The sequence below is a fragment of the Synchiropus splendidus genome, chromosome 8, assembly GCF_027744825.2.
Source record: "Synchiropus splendidus isolate RoL2022-P1 chromosome 8, RoL_Sspl_1.0, whole genome shotgun sequence".
Lineage (NCBI taxonomy): Eukaryota > Metazoa > Chordata > Actinopteri > Syngnathiformes > Callionymidae > Synchiropus > Synchiropus splendidus.
In genome coordinates this window covers 26,126,391-26,141,103 of record NC_071341.1, presented here as the reverse complement: position 1 = coordinate 26,141,103, position 14,713 = coordinate 26,126,391, and the positions used below count along the sequence as shown (strand labels likewise).

At 45.6% G+C, this 14,713-nt stretch overlaps 2 protein-coding genes across 6 annotated transcripts; one reads left to right on the top strand and one right to left on the bottom strand.

Moving 5' to 3' along the window:
• Nucleotides 1–2,942: 2,942 nt before the first annotated feature.
• cep57 (centrosomal protein 57) lies at nucleotides 2,943–7,210 on the bottom strand. Of its 3 annotated transcripts, none has more exons than XM_053873621.1 (11): nucleotides 7,026–7,210; nucleotides 6,580–6,745; nucleotides 5,931–6,101; nucleotides 5,736–5,860; nucleotides 5,550–5,672; nucleotides 5,408–5,485; nucleotides 5,261–5,344; nucleotides 5,040–5,120; nucleotides 4,343–4,548; nucleotides 4,141–4,285; nucleotides 2,943–3,959 (listed from the first exon to the last, which is right to left on the bottom strand). In XM_053873621.1, the coding sequence occupies exons 1-11, from the start codon at nucleotides 7,071–7,073 to the stop codon at nucleotides 3,783–3,785; spliced, it is 1,404 nt and encodes a 467-aa protein (XP_053729596.1). In that variant the 5' UTR covers nucleotides 7,074–7,210; the 3' UTR covers nucleotides 2,943–3,782. The 3 variants fall into 3 exon arrangements, 2 of the variants coding, with proteins under 2 accessions (XP_053729596.1, XP_053729597.1); XM_053873622.1 differs by having other exon boundaries at nucleotides 2,944–3,959; nucleotides 5,739–5,860; nucleotides 7,026–7,209; XR_008415716.1 differs by having other exon boundaries at nucleotides 3,813–3,959; nucleotides 4,141–4,278.
• mre11a (MRE11 homolog A, double strand break repair nuclease) lies at nucleotides 6,500–14,203 on the top strand. Of its 3 annotated transcripts, none has more exons than XM_053873618.1 (20): nucleotides 6,500–6,936; nucleotides 7,815–7,865; nucleotides 8,166–8,298; nucleotides 8,387–8,547; nucleotides 8,626–8,713; nucleotides 8,809–8,950; nucleotides 9,032–9,146; nucleotides 9,238–9,423; nucleotides 9,489–9,660; nucleotides 9,731–9,811; nucleotides 11,361–11,490; nucleotides 11,564–11,664; nucleotides 11,953–12,123; nucleotides 12,186–12,245; nucleotides 12,320–12,497; nucleotides 12,580–12,660; nucleotides 13,390–13,451; nucleotides 13,514–13,575; nucleotides 13,645–13,726; nucleotides 13,837–14,203. In XM_053873618.1, the coding sequence occupies exons 1-20, from the start codon at nucleotides 6,857–6,859 to the stop codon at nucleotides 13,870–13,872; spliced, it is 2,172 nt and encodes a 723-aa protein (XP_053729593.1). In that variant the 5' UTR covers nucleotides 6,500–6,856; the 3' UTR covers nucleotides 13,873–14,203. The 3 variants fall into 3 exon arrangements, with proteins under 3 accessions (XP_053729593.1, XP_053729594.1, XP_053729595.1); XM_053873619.1 differs by lacking the exon at nucleotides 6,500–6,936 and adding an exon at nucleotides 7,427–7,489; XM_053873620.1 differs by lacking the exons at nucleotides 6,500–6,936; nucleotides 7,815–7,865 and adding an exon at nucleotides 7,471–7,489.
• Nucleotides 14,204–14,713: the final 510 nt, after the last annotated feature.

Below are 14,713 nucleotides of genomic sequence, written 5' to 3'. Positions count from 1 at the left end.
GGTCATCAGGAGGCCGCCACCGAGCAGCAGACGAGGAGAGACTGGCTGTCAACCTCCGGAGGAACGCGTCTGCACCGGCGCTGGAGACTCAATACACTGGTAACTTCACACGCTCATGTTGGATCCTGTCAAGATGCAAAACCAAAGCCAGGACCTCTTTGACACCTTTCTAACCCTGCTCATCCCATGCTATACTAAGGTCTTGACAAAGCACTTTCCACAAAAGGTGTCTCCACAAAATCGCAAAAATAGATTCTTATGATCACGAATCCTTCTGGTTGATTTTCTTTATTTCATTTTTTTTTCATTACACATCTTTGCATTTATTCTCCAACCTGAATTAAATTGTGTGTTACATTGTTAAAAAATAATCTCCTCTTTATAATATACTTTTATAATTGACATTAAACAATGGATCAGCATGTTGTAGTATTTTTCTTCCTCAAAATGTTCACCATTTATTACACTACGTCTTTCAAGTGTATTTTTTTCTTCTAATTGGGGGAAAAAACCCTTGTAGTGACTGAATAACAAGAGAAGCAGCAAGTCAGAAACCATAATTGCTCCTCTTTAAGTATTTAAATCATCTCTATATTTACTGCCAGAATCTCACATACAAGTAATATCCGTCTTACTACTGGGTTCCGACCAACCGGTCGTAAGTCAGTTTGGACATAAGTCGAATGCCATTCAAAACAGCCGACGCGAGGGTTATAGGTGCTACTGTAGTGATAGATCCCTGTGTGAGAGTGAGATGCTGGGACATGTGCTGCCATAACTGTCGTACACGATGCAGGGCTGCTACGTGCTGCGGTGCCAGACATTGCATAAAAAAATAATTGAAAAAAGGCATCTGCTGGCCGTGGTCGTAAGTACGGGTGGACGTAAGTCGAGCAGGTCGTAAGTTGCATGTTACTTGTATAGAGACGTGCTTCACCTGGTTTCTGGATTTGTCCAGATTTGCCCGATGAGGTTTCATGCTTTGGTTTGTTTTGCTTTGAAGGACAAGCATTTAGACTAAAATTCTTCCTTTTCTAGAGAACGCAGTCATGACGGTCCGGAGGTATTCCATTAGCTCCAACCTGTCTGCTGTGACCTGGAGCGATGCGAGGGGCCGGAGAGCTGACTCAGGCTGGGGAAGACTGCAGGAGGAAATCCATCACAGCAGGGTCTTGGACACCACCAGCCGAGGAGATGGGGGGAAAGTCACAAACAGGCATTCGCTGCAGGAGATTGTTCACAAAAACAGGTATCCTGCTGGAGGAGCTACTCTCAGGGTCACTTCCACAGGATGTTATTTGAGCGTCCATTTGTCTGTTAGGGGCCAAAAACTCTTTCCAAGTGAGAGTCAAGCTACTGATGCTGAATTGTCAAAAGCTGCCTGGAACTTTCTTCACACAACTGAAGACACAAGTTTGGAAGCCCATTGCTGCCAGCTCCTTTCAGCGGGAATGAGCTTCCATCAGCAATCTGTGTTAGAAAAACACCCCCACAACTCGAACAACAGAATGTATAAACCCCTCTTGAGCAAGTGTAGAAACTGATCTCACTGCTGCAGAAGCTGCGGCTCACGCATCTGTCCCACACGTGCACTATGTTCACTGATCAAAGCAGTAACTGCATGTGTCTGACATGGGAGGTGACGCTGAGGTCTTCATCACGTCATATGCTCTGTCCCTCTGCTCCAGATCCAAAGTGAAGAGCGTGACCTTCCTCCTCCCGGTGGATGACATCTACACCAGCAGGCCAGTTCTGCCCAAACATCAGGAGGAGCCTGAAGCTTCCATCACTGAGAAGTGACCAGGAACCCATCCCAGGACGGCTCTGTCTTCTGGGTCAGCGTGGTTCCCAGAGACCCTGCCGACAACAGACTCTGGTTTCAGGTGTAGCTTTCATCGCGGTGACGCGGGATGAAGCGCGTGGATCAGGTGTCCAGACTCTCTGAGTCCTGCTCTGAAGCAATTCACACAGGAGCTAAGCTGATGGCCTTTTGCGGACAGTTGTGGCCTCGTGAGACGCATTAAGATCATTATTTATTTACTTCTGCCCCTTTGAAGCAGCAGGTCACATGTGTGTTGTGAACACACAACCTGTGTTGTAGCAGTGTTACTGGGCTATTAGGAGTTTGGCACGGAGTTTGCTTTCATGTCAGAGACGAGTGAATCCAAATGAATATGCCTCCAGAAGTCATGATGCGTTTCCATCTGAGACTTAAAAACCGCTGTGTACTTGAGTGGGCATGTGCAATATCCTCGACACCACTTGACTGGTGTACCATACGGGGAAGTTTTGAGGTGAAAATCTTAGATTTTGTGGTTTTGCTGTCGTTGATGCTCCTGATATTGTACAATGTACATAACACCCACCCATGTTGCACCACAAAATTGTACATTTGTATATTTGTCAATATGTTGAGATGACCACCTGCTCTTTTTTAGTTATTTCTGCCTTGCACTAACAACCTGAGAGCTCCTGTAACAGTGAATTCCTCCTTGCTGAGATCAATAAAGTCCGTCTTATCTTAAAAGGTTGTTATACTATATACAGACGCAGTGTTTCTCTTCGTGTGGAAGTTTTTTCCATTTTGAGTTTAAAACTATATTATTTCCTCACATAACAACAACAACAATAATAATATGTACAGTGAAGTAATCTATCAATGCTGAGTCATGAAAAACAAAGATTGCACCAAAAAAATTACAAATAAACAACTTCTTATGAGAGAAATGAGAACACAGAATTGTCTTAAATCAAAAGTGAACTCATCACCTCCTGCTGCAGCCCCTGTCTCCCGTGGTGGCTGGTCACCCTGTGGACACCAGTGGAGCTGAGCTGGCAGCAGACTGGTCTCTGCTCTTGCACAGCCACCTTGATGTCCCACCAATGGGATCACGGCTTCCAGCTCAAATAGGAAAGATAGACTGAGATAAGGTGGCGATTGTTTGACCTGATGTATTTAGAATACCTGCTTTGTTTCATTATTCCATATCATTTTTGTTTGTTTGGTCCAAATGTGCTTTATTTATTTATTGTTGTCCAGTTTCAGTCTTTTTTAAAGCAGCAAATGTTCATCATATAAAATTGTCTAGTTTTTTTCTTCTAAACTGTAGATGACTGTTTAATGAGTTTCATCTGTGTTTCAATTTCATAGACTTTATTATGAGAAAGCTCTTCATGTTAAGTTATGGTTATATTTCCTTGTGTTGCTAGTTCCTGTATTTCCTCTATGTTTGTATTTTGCCATTGACTTTACATTGTTTCACAAAGGGGTGGTGTGTTGTGTGCAGTCTGTAAATAACTGGGTTCGGTTAGTAATTAAACACATGTGTATTAAACTTCCACTTGGACATTTGCACATTTGAAAACATCCTCTGTAAAAGCCTGAAAAACGTTCACGGCATCAAGGTGAGGAAATACACCAGTCACACCATTGAAAATACCAGCTTTATTTCCCTGAAAAATAAATTGTTAGTTCGTTGTTGTCGTGGCTCTAAACAACAAAAAATGTTAGGAAAATTAAAGCTGATAGTCTTAACCACAATAGAAAATAGTCAACAGAACTGCAGATCATACATGCAGGAGACGTTTCAGGTGCAGTGATCCGCAGACAATCGCGCCCTCTGCTGGTATAAAACAAAACCTCTTGACTTGCTAAACAACATCAGACATGATTTCGTCATGAAGAGGTAGAGACACAGGACTAATAAATAAGCTGCAGCTCAAGCGGGTTCAGGTGAGCACAAGGGACAGGAGACCCACCACAGGACTGGGGTGAGAGGCGTTCAGGTCCGTAGAGATTTCTGCAGAGCTCTCATGTCCCTCAGCAGCCGCAGGTTTCTCTTGCTTCTGTCTCCTGGATTTGGCTTTGATGCTCCAGCTGGTCGCCCTCTGCCTGCAGATGCTCTGCTCTCAGGCCTGCAGCCTCCTGCAGAGTTCATCTCCTTCCTCATCTTCTTCAGCTGGGAAAGGAACCACAGAAGGTTCTCAAGCGTCACACATGCAAGCAGCACTCATTGATGCCTGCGGAAAACTAAAGGCCCTACAGCCACAAACGCAACATACTGGTGAGTCCTTTATAGTCCACAGCACAAATCTATTATTGTTGGCTGGAAGCCAGAGATGCTGCAGAGAGCGTCTCACCTGTCTCTTGTGTTGGATGAGTTTGCTGATCTGCTCTCCTTTCTGGTCCATCTTCAACTGCAGCCTCTCCTGCTGGTGGTGCAGGTCATTGGTCTCCTGCAGAGACACGCTGAGCTCCAGCTGCCTGGCCAGCTCTCGCTGCTCTCTGAAACACAGCCCTGTTACCATCCCAGGACACATCCTCACCAGCCACTGGGCTCACATGCTCATCAGCCGCAGCTCCTCCTGCAGCGCCCGCAGCAGCTCAGACAGTTCCTCATCACCCACGGACGAAGACGAGGAGGAGCCATCAACAGCGTGGCCGTTCGGAGAAAGGACGCGGTCGTTGCACAGGTGGGGCTGGTGCCGCTTCAGGAGAGACAGAACCGACTGGACGTTTGCTGCGACCGAGTGGCTCTTACTGACAGACTGTAAAGAAAAACACATCTGATGTAGGAGAGGAGAGGAGAGGAGAGGAGAGGAGAGGAGAGGAGAAAAGAGGAGAGGAGAAAAGAGGAGAGGACAGGACAGAAGAGGAGAGGAGAGGAGAGGAGAGGAGAGGAGAGGAGAGGAGAGGAGAGGAGAGGAGAGGAGAGGAGGAGAGGAGAAAAGAGGAGAGGACAGGACAGAAGAGGAAAGGAGAGGAGAGGAGAGGAGAGGAGAGGAGAGGAGAGGAGAGGAGAGGAGAAAAGAGGAGAGGACAGGACAGAAGAGGAGAGGAGAGGAGAGGAGAGGAGAGGAGAGGAGAGGAGAGGAGAAAAGAGGAGAGGACAGGACAGAAGAGGAGAGGAGAGGAGAGGAGAGGGGAGGAGAGGAGAGGAGTGGAGAGGAGGAGAGGAGAAAAGAGGAGAGGAGAGGAGAAAAGAGGAGAGGAGAGGAGAGGAGAGGAGAGGAGAGGAGAAGGGAGGAGAATCGATTACCGTCCCAGCGATGAAAGGTACATCTCGGAGGCTCAACCTATAGTGAGGTTGAACACTAGACGTCAGACGTGGCGGAGATTTCTGTGGAAAAGTTCGACAAAAGAGAGATTAGTTTGTTGCCTGCTAGAATCAAAATTGTTAAAGTCAGTTCCCTGACTGGCACCACGCCACACTTAGGTTTCATATCACCAGCGATTCTACAGAAATACATATACATCTACCTGGGAAAGACTTTTTTTCACTTGAGGCTGTGCAGGTGAAACAGACTTGAACAGGAGTCGGTTCGTCTCCAACCCTGACTGCAACTGGGAACCAGAGCAGAGTGACACTTGCTACATACTTGAACTAAGGAACAGACAGTGATGTACCTCTTTAGTTTTGTCCAGCACCAGCTTCCTCTGATGCTCCTCCTCCTGAAGCTTCATCTCTAGGGCGTGAATCTTGGTCTAAAACAGGAGGACAGTCTTCATCAGCAAATGTCAGGCTCCATAACAGCGTCCCGTGGTGAACCTGAGCTTGCTTCTGATTCAGAGTCAGCTTGTGGCACTCCTTCTCCAGTCGCTCCAGCTTCTCCGAGTGAGCCTGCTCTGCCACTGGGTCGAGTCGCTGCTGGGCAGGTGTTGCTCTGGCGACCTGTGAAGGTCACAATCACAGTGCGTGTTTTAAAGGCGACTGTGGACTTTCAAAGTGCTCCACTACCTGCTGACGCAGGTGACTGCTGCTGTCTGACTTGACGTTCCGCAGCATCTTCCTCATGTGCTCCAGCTGTCTCTCCAGCTTCACGCAGCGAGCCTCAGCAGCCACCAGGTTAGTGAGCAAGGCTGCACACACAGCACAAAACTGTCACCTCACCACACAGACAGATGGACTGGTCTTCACTCATCTGCCCACCGTGACTGGAATCAGCGTGAGGCTGCAACTCCTGCCTGGAGGCTCCGTCACCCCGCACCAGGGCGTCAGACGGATCTTGTTTGAAAGGTCCCACCTGCGAGTCTCCCTGGGCTTTCTCAAACTCCAGCTTTGTGATCTTCTCCTGCAGATTATTCAAAGCAGACAGGATGGCTGCGAAACACAACACACACACACACGTTAAAGTATAGCATTTAGTGTCATCACAGGCACAACTGTCGAATACACCCCCTGAAACAAACGACATGCTGACTAACAAAGGCTCTTGAAACACAAACACCGTGGAGTTAAACCTATATATTTGTCCTTCAAACGTCAAAACCATGTTAAGGTTTTCTAATGGGATTTTTCAAAGCTTCAAATCTTAAATAAATATTATCACCCATGACTGTACGAACAACTATACTAACAGCATTAAACTAATTTTTAATCCACTCCTCTGTCAGCCACAACATTTCTGTGTTGCCTGATAAACCGTGACGTCACAGCTTTGCGAGAGAGGAGGACGGTGAAGGGCTGAACGCTGGAGTGAAGGAGCCATCCGAACCGTACGGGGCTCATGTTACACCTGAGGTGGTAACTACCCATGGAGCTCCGCCACACGGGCGGTATCCGAACCGGGTTCATGTACCTGCGCTGCTGGTCTCGGGGCAGCCCTTGATCGGTGACGCGGGCCGGTGTGGGTTCAGTGCGTGTGTTACATGTGTGTGGATGAACGGGCGAAGGGCTGGATATTCCTTATAGGACGGCAGTGACACCGTGTCCGACACAGCTCCGCTGGGCGCTGGACGCGGCTCCTACACGGAGACACGAATAAACGGTCATCACAATCAAGTGCACAACATAGAAACAGACGGTTCCAAACGAGGGAACCGATCACTGAAAGCGATGGAAGACGCTGGAAGCCAATGAAAAAACGACCGGTGTTTTTGACCCGGAGTTTGCTGTTCATAGTTACAACAGCTTTCAGCTGTTTAGATCGTGTCAGGTAAAATTAATTATTTCATCATCAGATCCAGCGAATTCTTACTATTTGTTGTGGGTGACAGCTTCGAAATGGGGAAACGCCAGAAGTACCTTTCTTCGAGTAGCATCTGCAGCAGATGTTTTTGGCAGCTTCTCCATTTCAAACGCGATCCACCAGATAACGGGGGGAAAAAACGACAATTTCAGCAAGTCTTTGACCAAACTAGCCCACGAACTGTTGCCATGACAGATATGTACTTGCACAGCGAAACTAAATGACACATTACTGCGTTCACACGTTTTGTTCATCCGGTCAGCAGGGTCGACTGGAAGAGGCGGGCGTCTATGCTTGACTTCAAAGATACTATGTAAATATGTCTTACATGGTAAACAAAACCAACGCACCTTGTTGGCTTACCGGAAATGTATTCTTTCTTTGCGGAAATACTGCGGCTGTAAAGCAGAAGTGCATCAATATCAAACTACGATACCCACAGTGCTTTGCGGTGGGAGGAGCTCGCCAGTCTTGCCGGGATCTTTTATGGCAACTTTCAGTTTTGTGGCGCATCTTGCTGGTGAGGAGAGCACGTTGGTGTTTTTACGTCTGATAAGTGACGTTTTTGTTAGATATTCACACGCCAACTTCAGCTGTTATTCATGTAAATAGTCAATGGTTGATATTGACTGTATATTCGTGCAGGCTTTTGCTGATACAGCTCTAGATAGCAGTAAGATATGTTTACTACTCGGTGTAATGTGTATCGTCGCGTCTACTGACGCAGACGGTCTCGTCTTGTGCCTGGTTTAGACTTAGACAATCGTTGAGGCTTTACGTTCTCTTCATTTTTGTCATCTTAACGTACTACTTTAATTTGGTAATAACTTACTCTTCTATTACAGTTGGATAAAGGTTTTATGTCAGCGCTTCACCATGTCTTCTGGAAACACCTTGTAAGTGCATATTTCTGTTACTGTAAAAAAGATACGAGATAAGATCAGATAGTCCTTTGTTCGTCCCACACTGGGGAAATGTGGCCTGTCACAGCAGCAAAGTAAACAAACAAAGGTCTACATGAGGTAACGATGCACATAAAGCTGCCACTTTTAATTACACAATTAACAACAACAAAAATTAACACTGCAAAAGAATTAGAACGATATTGAACAAGTAAATACAGTGTAACGAAGACATTTTTTGCCTTCTACTGTCATTCATCTGAGAAGTGTAACTTTTTTTTCATGACCTTGCAGAGATGATGAGGATACTTTTAAGATCCTCATTGCGACAGACATTCATCTGGGCTATCTTGAGAAAGATGCCATTCGTGGCAATGACTCTTACAACACTTTTGATGAGATCCTGAAGCATGCACAAACAAATGAGGTACAATTTATGTTCATCAGTGTGATGGAGCTGGTGGTTCCAGATTTTGCTTGATGCCTCTTTGTTTTCTGTAATTGTCAACTCACAGGTTGACTTCATCTTGCTTGGAGGAGATTTGTTCCATGAGAACAAACCAACTCGCCGGTGCCTCCACACCTGCATCACCATGCTGAGGAAATACTGCATGGGAGATACACCTATTGCCTTCAACATACTCAGTGACCAGACAGTGAATTTCAACACCACCCAGTCAGTTCCTCTTCAACCATGACATCTTCCCTTCTTAAAACCAACAAACATATTGAAGTTATTGTGTTTATTTTTTAGGTTTCCCTGGGTTAATTATCAGGACCAAAACCTCAATATCTCCATTCCTGTGTTTAGCATTCATGGTAACCATGATGACCCAACCGGGGTAAATTTGTCCTAGTATTTGATTAGCATAGCTGTGACACTGTTGAAAAAAGCTATATTTATTCTTTATTTCTAAATTTCTGTTTGCTTCTCTAGGCTGAAGGACTGTGTGCGTTGGATCTACTTCACGCCTCAGGTCTCGTCAATCACTTTGGTCACTCTCAGTCAGTGGAGAGGATCGAGATAAGCCCTGTTCTTTTGCAGAAGGGTAGCACCAAACTGGCCTTATATGGTCTTGGTAAGCCTAAAGTCACGTCAATAGTTTATGGTCAAAATGGTTTGTAGACAATCCATCATTGAAGCTTGTGTTTATACATAGGTTCTATCCCTGATGAACGACTTTATAGAATGTTTGTCAACAACCAAGTGACAATGCTTCGACCCAAAGAAGACCAGGACCAGTGGTTCAACCTCTTCACCATTCACCAGAACAGGTCTGAGCAAACTGGCCGCTCATGTAGACTGTTGTTGGTGACCACATCCTTGTGTGCGTGCACTGTATCATTTGTGGATTCTCTTCATCAGGAGCAAGCATGGTCCCACAAACTACATCCCTGAGCAATTTCTGGATGAATTTCTGGACCTGGTCGTCTGGGGTCATGAGCACGAGTGTCTGATCGCACCCTCCAGAAATGAGCAGCAACTCTTCTACGTCACGCAGCCTGGCAGCTCTGTAGCCACGTCGCTGTCTCCTGGAGAGGCGGCCAAGAAGTACTGACTGCAGAAGTACTTGTGAGAACTGGAGTGATACTCAGATCTGCGTTGTTTGTGCCCAGGCACGTGGGGTTGCTGAGAGTCAAAGGTCGCAAAATGAATCTCCAAAAGATTCCCCTCAACACAGTGCGTCAGTTCCTCATTGAGGACATCGTTCTGGCTGATTACCAAGATCTTTTCTCACCAGAAACGCCGAATGTGACAAAAAAAGTTGAAAGTTTCTGCCACGCAAAGGTGATGGAATTCTTTGGTACTTGGTTTTCATTATTACTCATTCGATCTGTTGTCTTATGCTTGATCGTAGGTGGATGAGATGTTGCAAGAAGCAGAACGGGAACGACTTGGCTGTCCACTCACGCCAGAGAAACCTCTGATCCGCCTCAGGGTAGGATGCATTTTAGACCGTCTACTGAAAAGGGACATTCGCTGGCTTGTCTGATGCACTTGGCAGATCAGTTTCAGAAACCTTAGGTGAAGACTATATGATGAGGAAACATGAATATGTCTTCACTCGCTACTCACCGATACCAGGATTGTCCTGATCCAGCCTCCGCTCCACAGTTTGTGCATCTGTGAAATATTGCCTGGCATTTAAGCTCTGTATTCAGTGCTCACGTTGACATTACTTGGCGCCCGTCATAATGATAACATGGCAGCAGCTAACAGCAGGTGCAGCGTTGCTGCAGTAGTTTTCAAGCAGAGAGCAGGTCTCCACTCAGTCACGCCTGGATCGTGAGTTACTTGATGTGTTTGAAGAGACCAGTAATCCAGGGTGAGTTCGCTTCCACTTATATTTGGGCTCACCACACCATCATGGTCACCATTGGTTGCGGTTGAATGAAGCAGCTGTGCGTGTGTTGAGGGAAGTGCCTCATTGAGTGATCGATTATGAGTAATAAAAAATACACAACACAAGTTTAGTTAAGAATATAATCATGCGAAATGCCAAACTAACAAACTTGGATCACGTGTCACTGCGCTGTCCAACTGAGATCCACGGATCATCAAATGAACACAGTCTCTGTAACCATCTATGTCTCTGCTAAACGTTTCCTTGAATTAAACATGCACTAAAAACCATGATTATAAACTTAAAATCCTCCTGAATCTCCTCATGCTGCTTCGCCTGGGTCTGTCTGAGATGCCGTCTCACATGGGTGGATCTAAACAAATCTCAACTGTTGACAGTTCCTTATATCAAAAGTGCAATTAAAACTACGATCATGAACTGCAGTCCACACCAGAATGGCCAGGTGCCGTGCTTCGGTGTCCGTTTTATACAGCTCGGAGCTGCAGCTCATGCTGGCATTTCCCATTCGCTCTCACAGTAAAATGCGAATAACGTCAACACATCGGATTTTATTATGAAACTTTCCTGGAATCGTGTCACTTTTCACAGGTTGATTTCTGTCTAGGTTTCTCTCACTCCAACTTGAAGGGGTCCACTAGAAATCCTTGCCGACTTAATGTGCGGCAGTTATGTGCTGTAGTGCAGGCAACATGTGGTAAACACTTTCAATAAGTACCAAGTTTGTAATTCCACATGAAGTCATTTTGTATTTTACTGAAAGCACAACCAGTGTTATCCCACGGCACAAAGAGAATGTTAGTTTACTAAACTTAGTTAGCTTTAACGATGGTATCGGATCAGTATCGGTCAATACCCAAAGCCCAGTTATTGGTATCAGGACCATAAAAGTCAGATCAGTGCAACACAAAACTGCCAAGCCCAAGTTGGTGTCTCTATAATAACAGACGGAGTTGTCACCTCTGACTGTATATTTATCACACAACAGGCTAAACCATCACAAGAAGAAGGAGGATGTGGAAGGCCACACACTCGCAGTGTGACTAAGTGGCGTGTTATAACCATGAGTGGCCAGATTTGAACTGATCGTGGATGGGCCTCTAACCTCACTGCATTTTGCTATCAGGTGGACTACAGCGGTGGATTTGAGACGTTCAACACGTCCCGCTTCAGTCAGAAGTTTGTGGACCGCGTTGCAAACCCGAAAGACATCATTCACTTTCTCAGAAGTCGAGAACAGAAAGCTGATAACAAAGGTCTGTCACAGTCAACACATAAAGCAGTAGATCATCAACTTGAGTGTTTTTTTTGTGGTCATTTTGTGTGCAGATGACGTTCATGTGGATTACAGCAAGTTGGTGAAGACCTCAGCAGTAGAGGGGCTGAGAGTGGAAGACATGGTCAAGAAGTACTTTGAGGCAGCTGAACAGGTGATTTTCCACTTTTGTATTTGAAGAAACATGACTTTCTCTTGAGCGAAAAAAGGTGCCTGAGATCTGCCACAGAAAAACCATCAGGTGAGACATAGGCATGTGTGAAGATGACGCACGCTGGTTCCTGCAACGAGTGATCTGCGAGGGTGAAATTCTATTTTGTGATGCAAAGAAGAGCCGATTTACAAAGCATTTCTTCTCATCTTTTTCCCTTATTGTTTTACCAATCTCTGAACTGATGGTTGTCACGCAAACCCCCAAAAATCCTGCCATCTGTCTCCATAGAAAGTCCAGCTCTCCCTGCTGACGGAGCATGGAATGGGAAAGGCCATACAGGAGTTTGTAGACAAGGATGAGAAAGATGCCATCGAAGAGCTGATCACGTATCAACTGGAGAAAACGCAGCGCCACCTACAGAGCAGGGCAGTACTCACAGAGCAAGAGATTGACACAGAGGTGAGCTGATGAATTTCACTGGAACTGCAGAAAACTCTAACTGCCAACCGCACATCTGGCAGGTGAAAAAGCTCAAGGACTCCAAGAAGAACACAGCCGAGGAAGATGATGAAATAAAAGAGGTGCGTAAATATCAGTCTGTCAGGATCTGCATTGCATGAAAGTTCATTTTTCTTATTCTTTTACTTTAACTAAGGCGATCAACAGAGCCAAAGCTCACAGATCACAGCGTGGTGATGACGCTGTAGACATGGACTTATCTGATGAGCTGCAGAATGTTGCGGAGGATTCTGACGAGGGTCCCTCGTACGCTCCTCCGACCAAAGGGAGAGGCAGAGGAAGCAGAGGGCGGGGAAGTCGAGGCCGAGGGAGAGGTGGGTTTAAACCAAACGTTCATCAAGACCAGGCTAAACACATGGTCACTAAGTGGTTTGCATTTCCTTTGTTTTAATTTAGGTGCATCTGAACCAAAGCCCTCCGGTCGAGGCAGAGCCACAAAAGCGCCATTGAAAACCCAAAGCAGGAGTATCATGCAAGGTATGATGTCCAAACAGATCCTCAGTCTTCGGACATGAGTGAAGAGTGATTTAATAAATCTGCTTATTCAATTAACGCTCAGTTTTCAGTCTGAAGAATCTACTTTGAATTCCGTTTTTATGTTCATTAACCTGCAGTCTGACCTGGATTTGTCATTTCATTTTTAGATACTATGTCTATACTGTGGACCTGGGGATTTGTTTTTATTTATAAATGCATCTGTGGATGTAAATATGCTTCATCATTTAGAGAAAATGCTCACTTATTTGTTGGAAATGGTGCTTAAACTGACTTGAAGCCTTGGTAAGACAGACCATGGTGTTTACATGGGAGGTCGATGAATATCAATACATAGTCAACTGGACTGTTTAGAGAGCAACTCTTTTACTGATTTGAGTCTCTTCTCAAAGGGTTTTGGACCCATCAGTGTGTGTCTCTTTGCACAAAACTCTCCAGAATTTGAAATATTTACAATCAAAAACGATTTGTTTCGAGGGAGCTGAAATGTCGTTCAACCATTGTGGAGTGGAGGATGTAACGTATGCAGCAGTCCATGAAGCTGGGTATGGGGAGGAGTTGTAGGGCGCAATTAAAAAATCTTGCTATACCCTTGTTCTTGTTACCAGGAAAGGATCACCTGCCAATGGCCAGCCGCCATGCTTGGCAATAATCTGGTGACGGTGTATAGAAAGAGACAAACACCTTATTCTATCTTTCTATTTTCTGCAGCATTTCAGGCTCCCTCCCAGACAACTTCTCGGCCTGGGGCAAGGTCCTTCGTAGAGGACGAGGTAGCAACTCGATGACTGAAACGTGAAACCTTAATCTCATCTCATGAGCTTCTGTCTGTCAGATCTCCATCGAAGACTCCGACGATGACTTTCCGCTGATGACATCCACCAGGAAACCCCAGAAGTATATGAGATTTTAACCCCTGACCTTTGCAACATTGAATATCGATCTCCCCTGGTTTGCTTACGACAGGACGCCGGCATCATTCTCCAGGCCGAGCCAGAGCCAAAGCCAGTCGTCAAGAGGAGTCGCATTTGACGACAGTGATGAAGAGGTAATTTCACTGCTTGGGTGGAATTCTGCTCACTCTTTTTTGGTCTATGAAGCTGCGTATGTTGCATCCTCTTATGTTCTGACCCTGATTCCATGTTTCCTCTGGTCCAGGATAATCCGTTCAAGAGCCGCAGTGGGAGGAGATGACTCCAACGCTTTGCTTGTGAGGTTCATTATTATTATTGTCAAGTACAGCTGCTATTCCCAGTGAGGCAGTGAGCAGGAGGAGTGTTGTTTGAAGAACTACAGGTTTTTTCACTAATCTTTGATCATAGCGACGGTTCATAGTAGAGGCATGAACTCATAATAGCTTCATATGTCTCGTTCAAGTGTTCAGCTAAATAATGAAGCGCTCGCAGCAACATGGTGTGTGCCTTTCTTCATTGTACTGTGTGACACTACGCTCCCCAGAAATAAAAACAACCTTTTCATATATGCACTATTTTCTGAGCCACAATAAATTCAAATGTCAATGGTGCCATGTTTCCTGCCTGTGGCATCGTGAAAGACCCCAAATAGCTCTGTACTGTGTTACAGAATGGATTTCCCTGCAGGTTATACCAGCTCACGTTCGTCCCCGTCAAACACTTCTCTTGTTTTGGTGGTGCTCAGTTGTTGTCAGGGGCTTTGTATGGCCCTAATAATCCGTCTTACACCAGTGACTTGCTCCATCACTGGCTCACTAACTACGGTACTTTGACTTCACTTAACAAGCCGCTTACATCAAAGGTTTGCATGGAGTTTCTTTCGTCGGAGAATTAAAGCACTCGATTGCCCTGAGTGTCCGCCAACTTCCTCACCATCTCATGACGCCACCTGGTCTCGCAAACACTCGCCGATCTGTGCTGAGTCCGCCAGGCTGTGCCCTAATGCGCCTATTTTTTTCTTTCAATAAAGCATTATTTCATTTTCTTTGTCTGATTTCATTTCACAAAGGATTAAATGACACAGAACTCTGTCAATCTGTCGTGATGGCATTTATTTGAAT

What these genes read in the sequence shown, in the direction of transcription:
- cep57 (XM_053873621.1), bottom strand. Translation starts at nt 7,073, where the DNA reads ATGGAGAAGCTGCCAAAAACATCTGCTGCAGATGCTACTCGAAGAAAG. An exon ending in CCCCGAGACCAGCAGCGCAG is followed by an intron (nt 6,102 to 6,579) that starts GTACATGAACCC and finishes TGTGTTTCGCAG; the next exon opens with CCATCCTGTCTGCTTTGAAT. An exon ending in TACCTTTCATCGCTGGGACG is followed by an intron (nt 4,549 to 5,039) that starts GTAATCGATTCT and finishes TTTTCTTTACAG; the next exon opens with TCTGTCAGTAAGAGCCACTC.
- mre11a (XM_053873618.1), top strand. Translation starts at nt 6,857, where the DNA reads ATGAAAAAACGACCGGTGTTTTTGACCCGGAGTTTGCTGTTCATAGTT. An exon ending in ATGTCTTCTGGAAACACCTT is followed by an intron (nt 7,866 to 8,165) that starts GTAAGTGCATAT and finishes ATGACCTTGCAG; the next exon opens with AGATGATGAGGATACTTTTA. An exon ending in AACCTCTGATCCGCCTCAGG is followed by an intron (nt 9,812 to 11,360) that starts GTAGGATGCATT and finishes TTTTGCTATCAG; the next exon opens with GTGGACTACAGCGGTGGATT.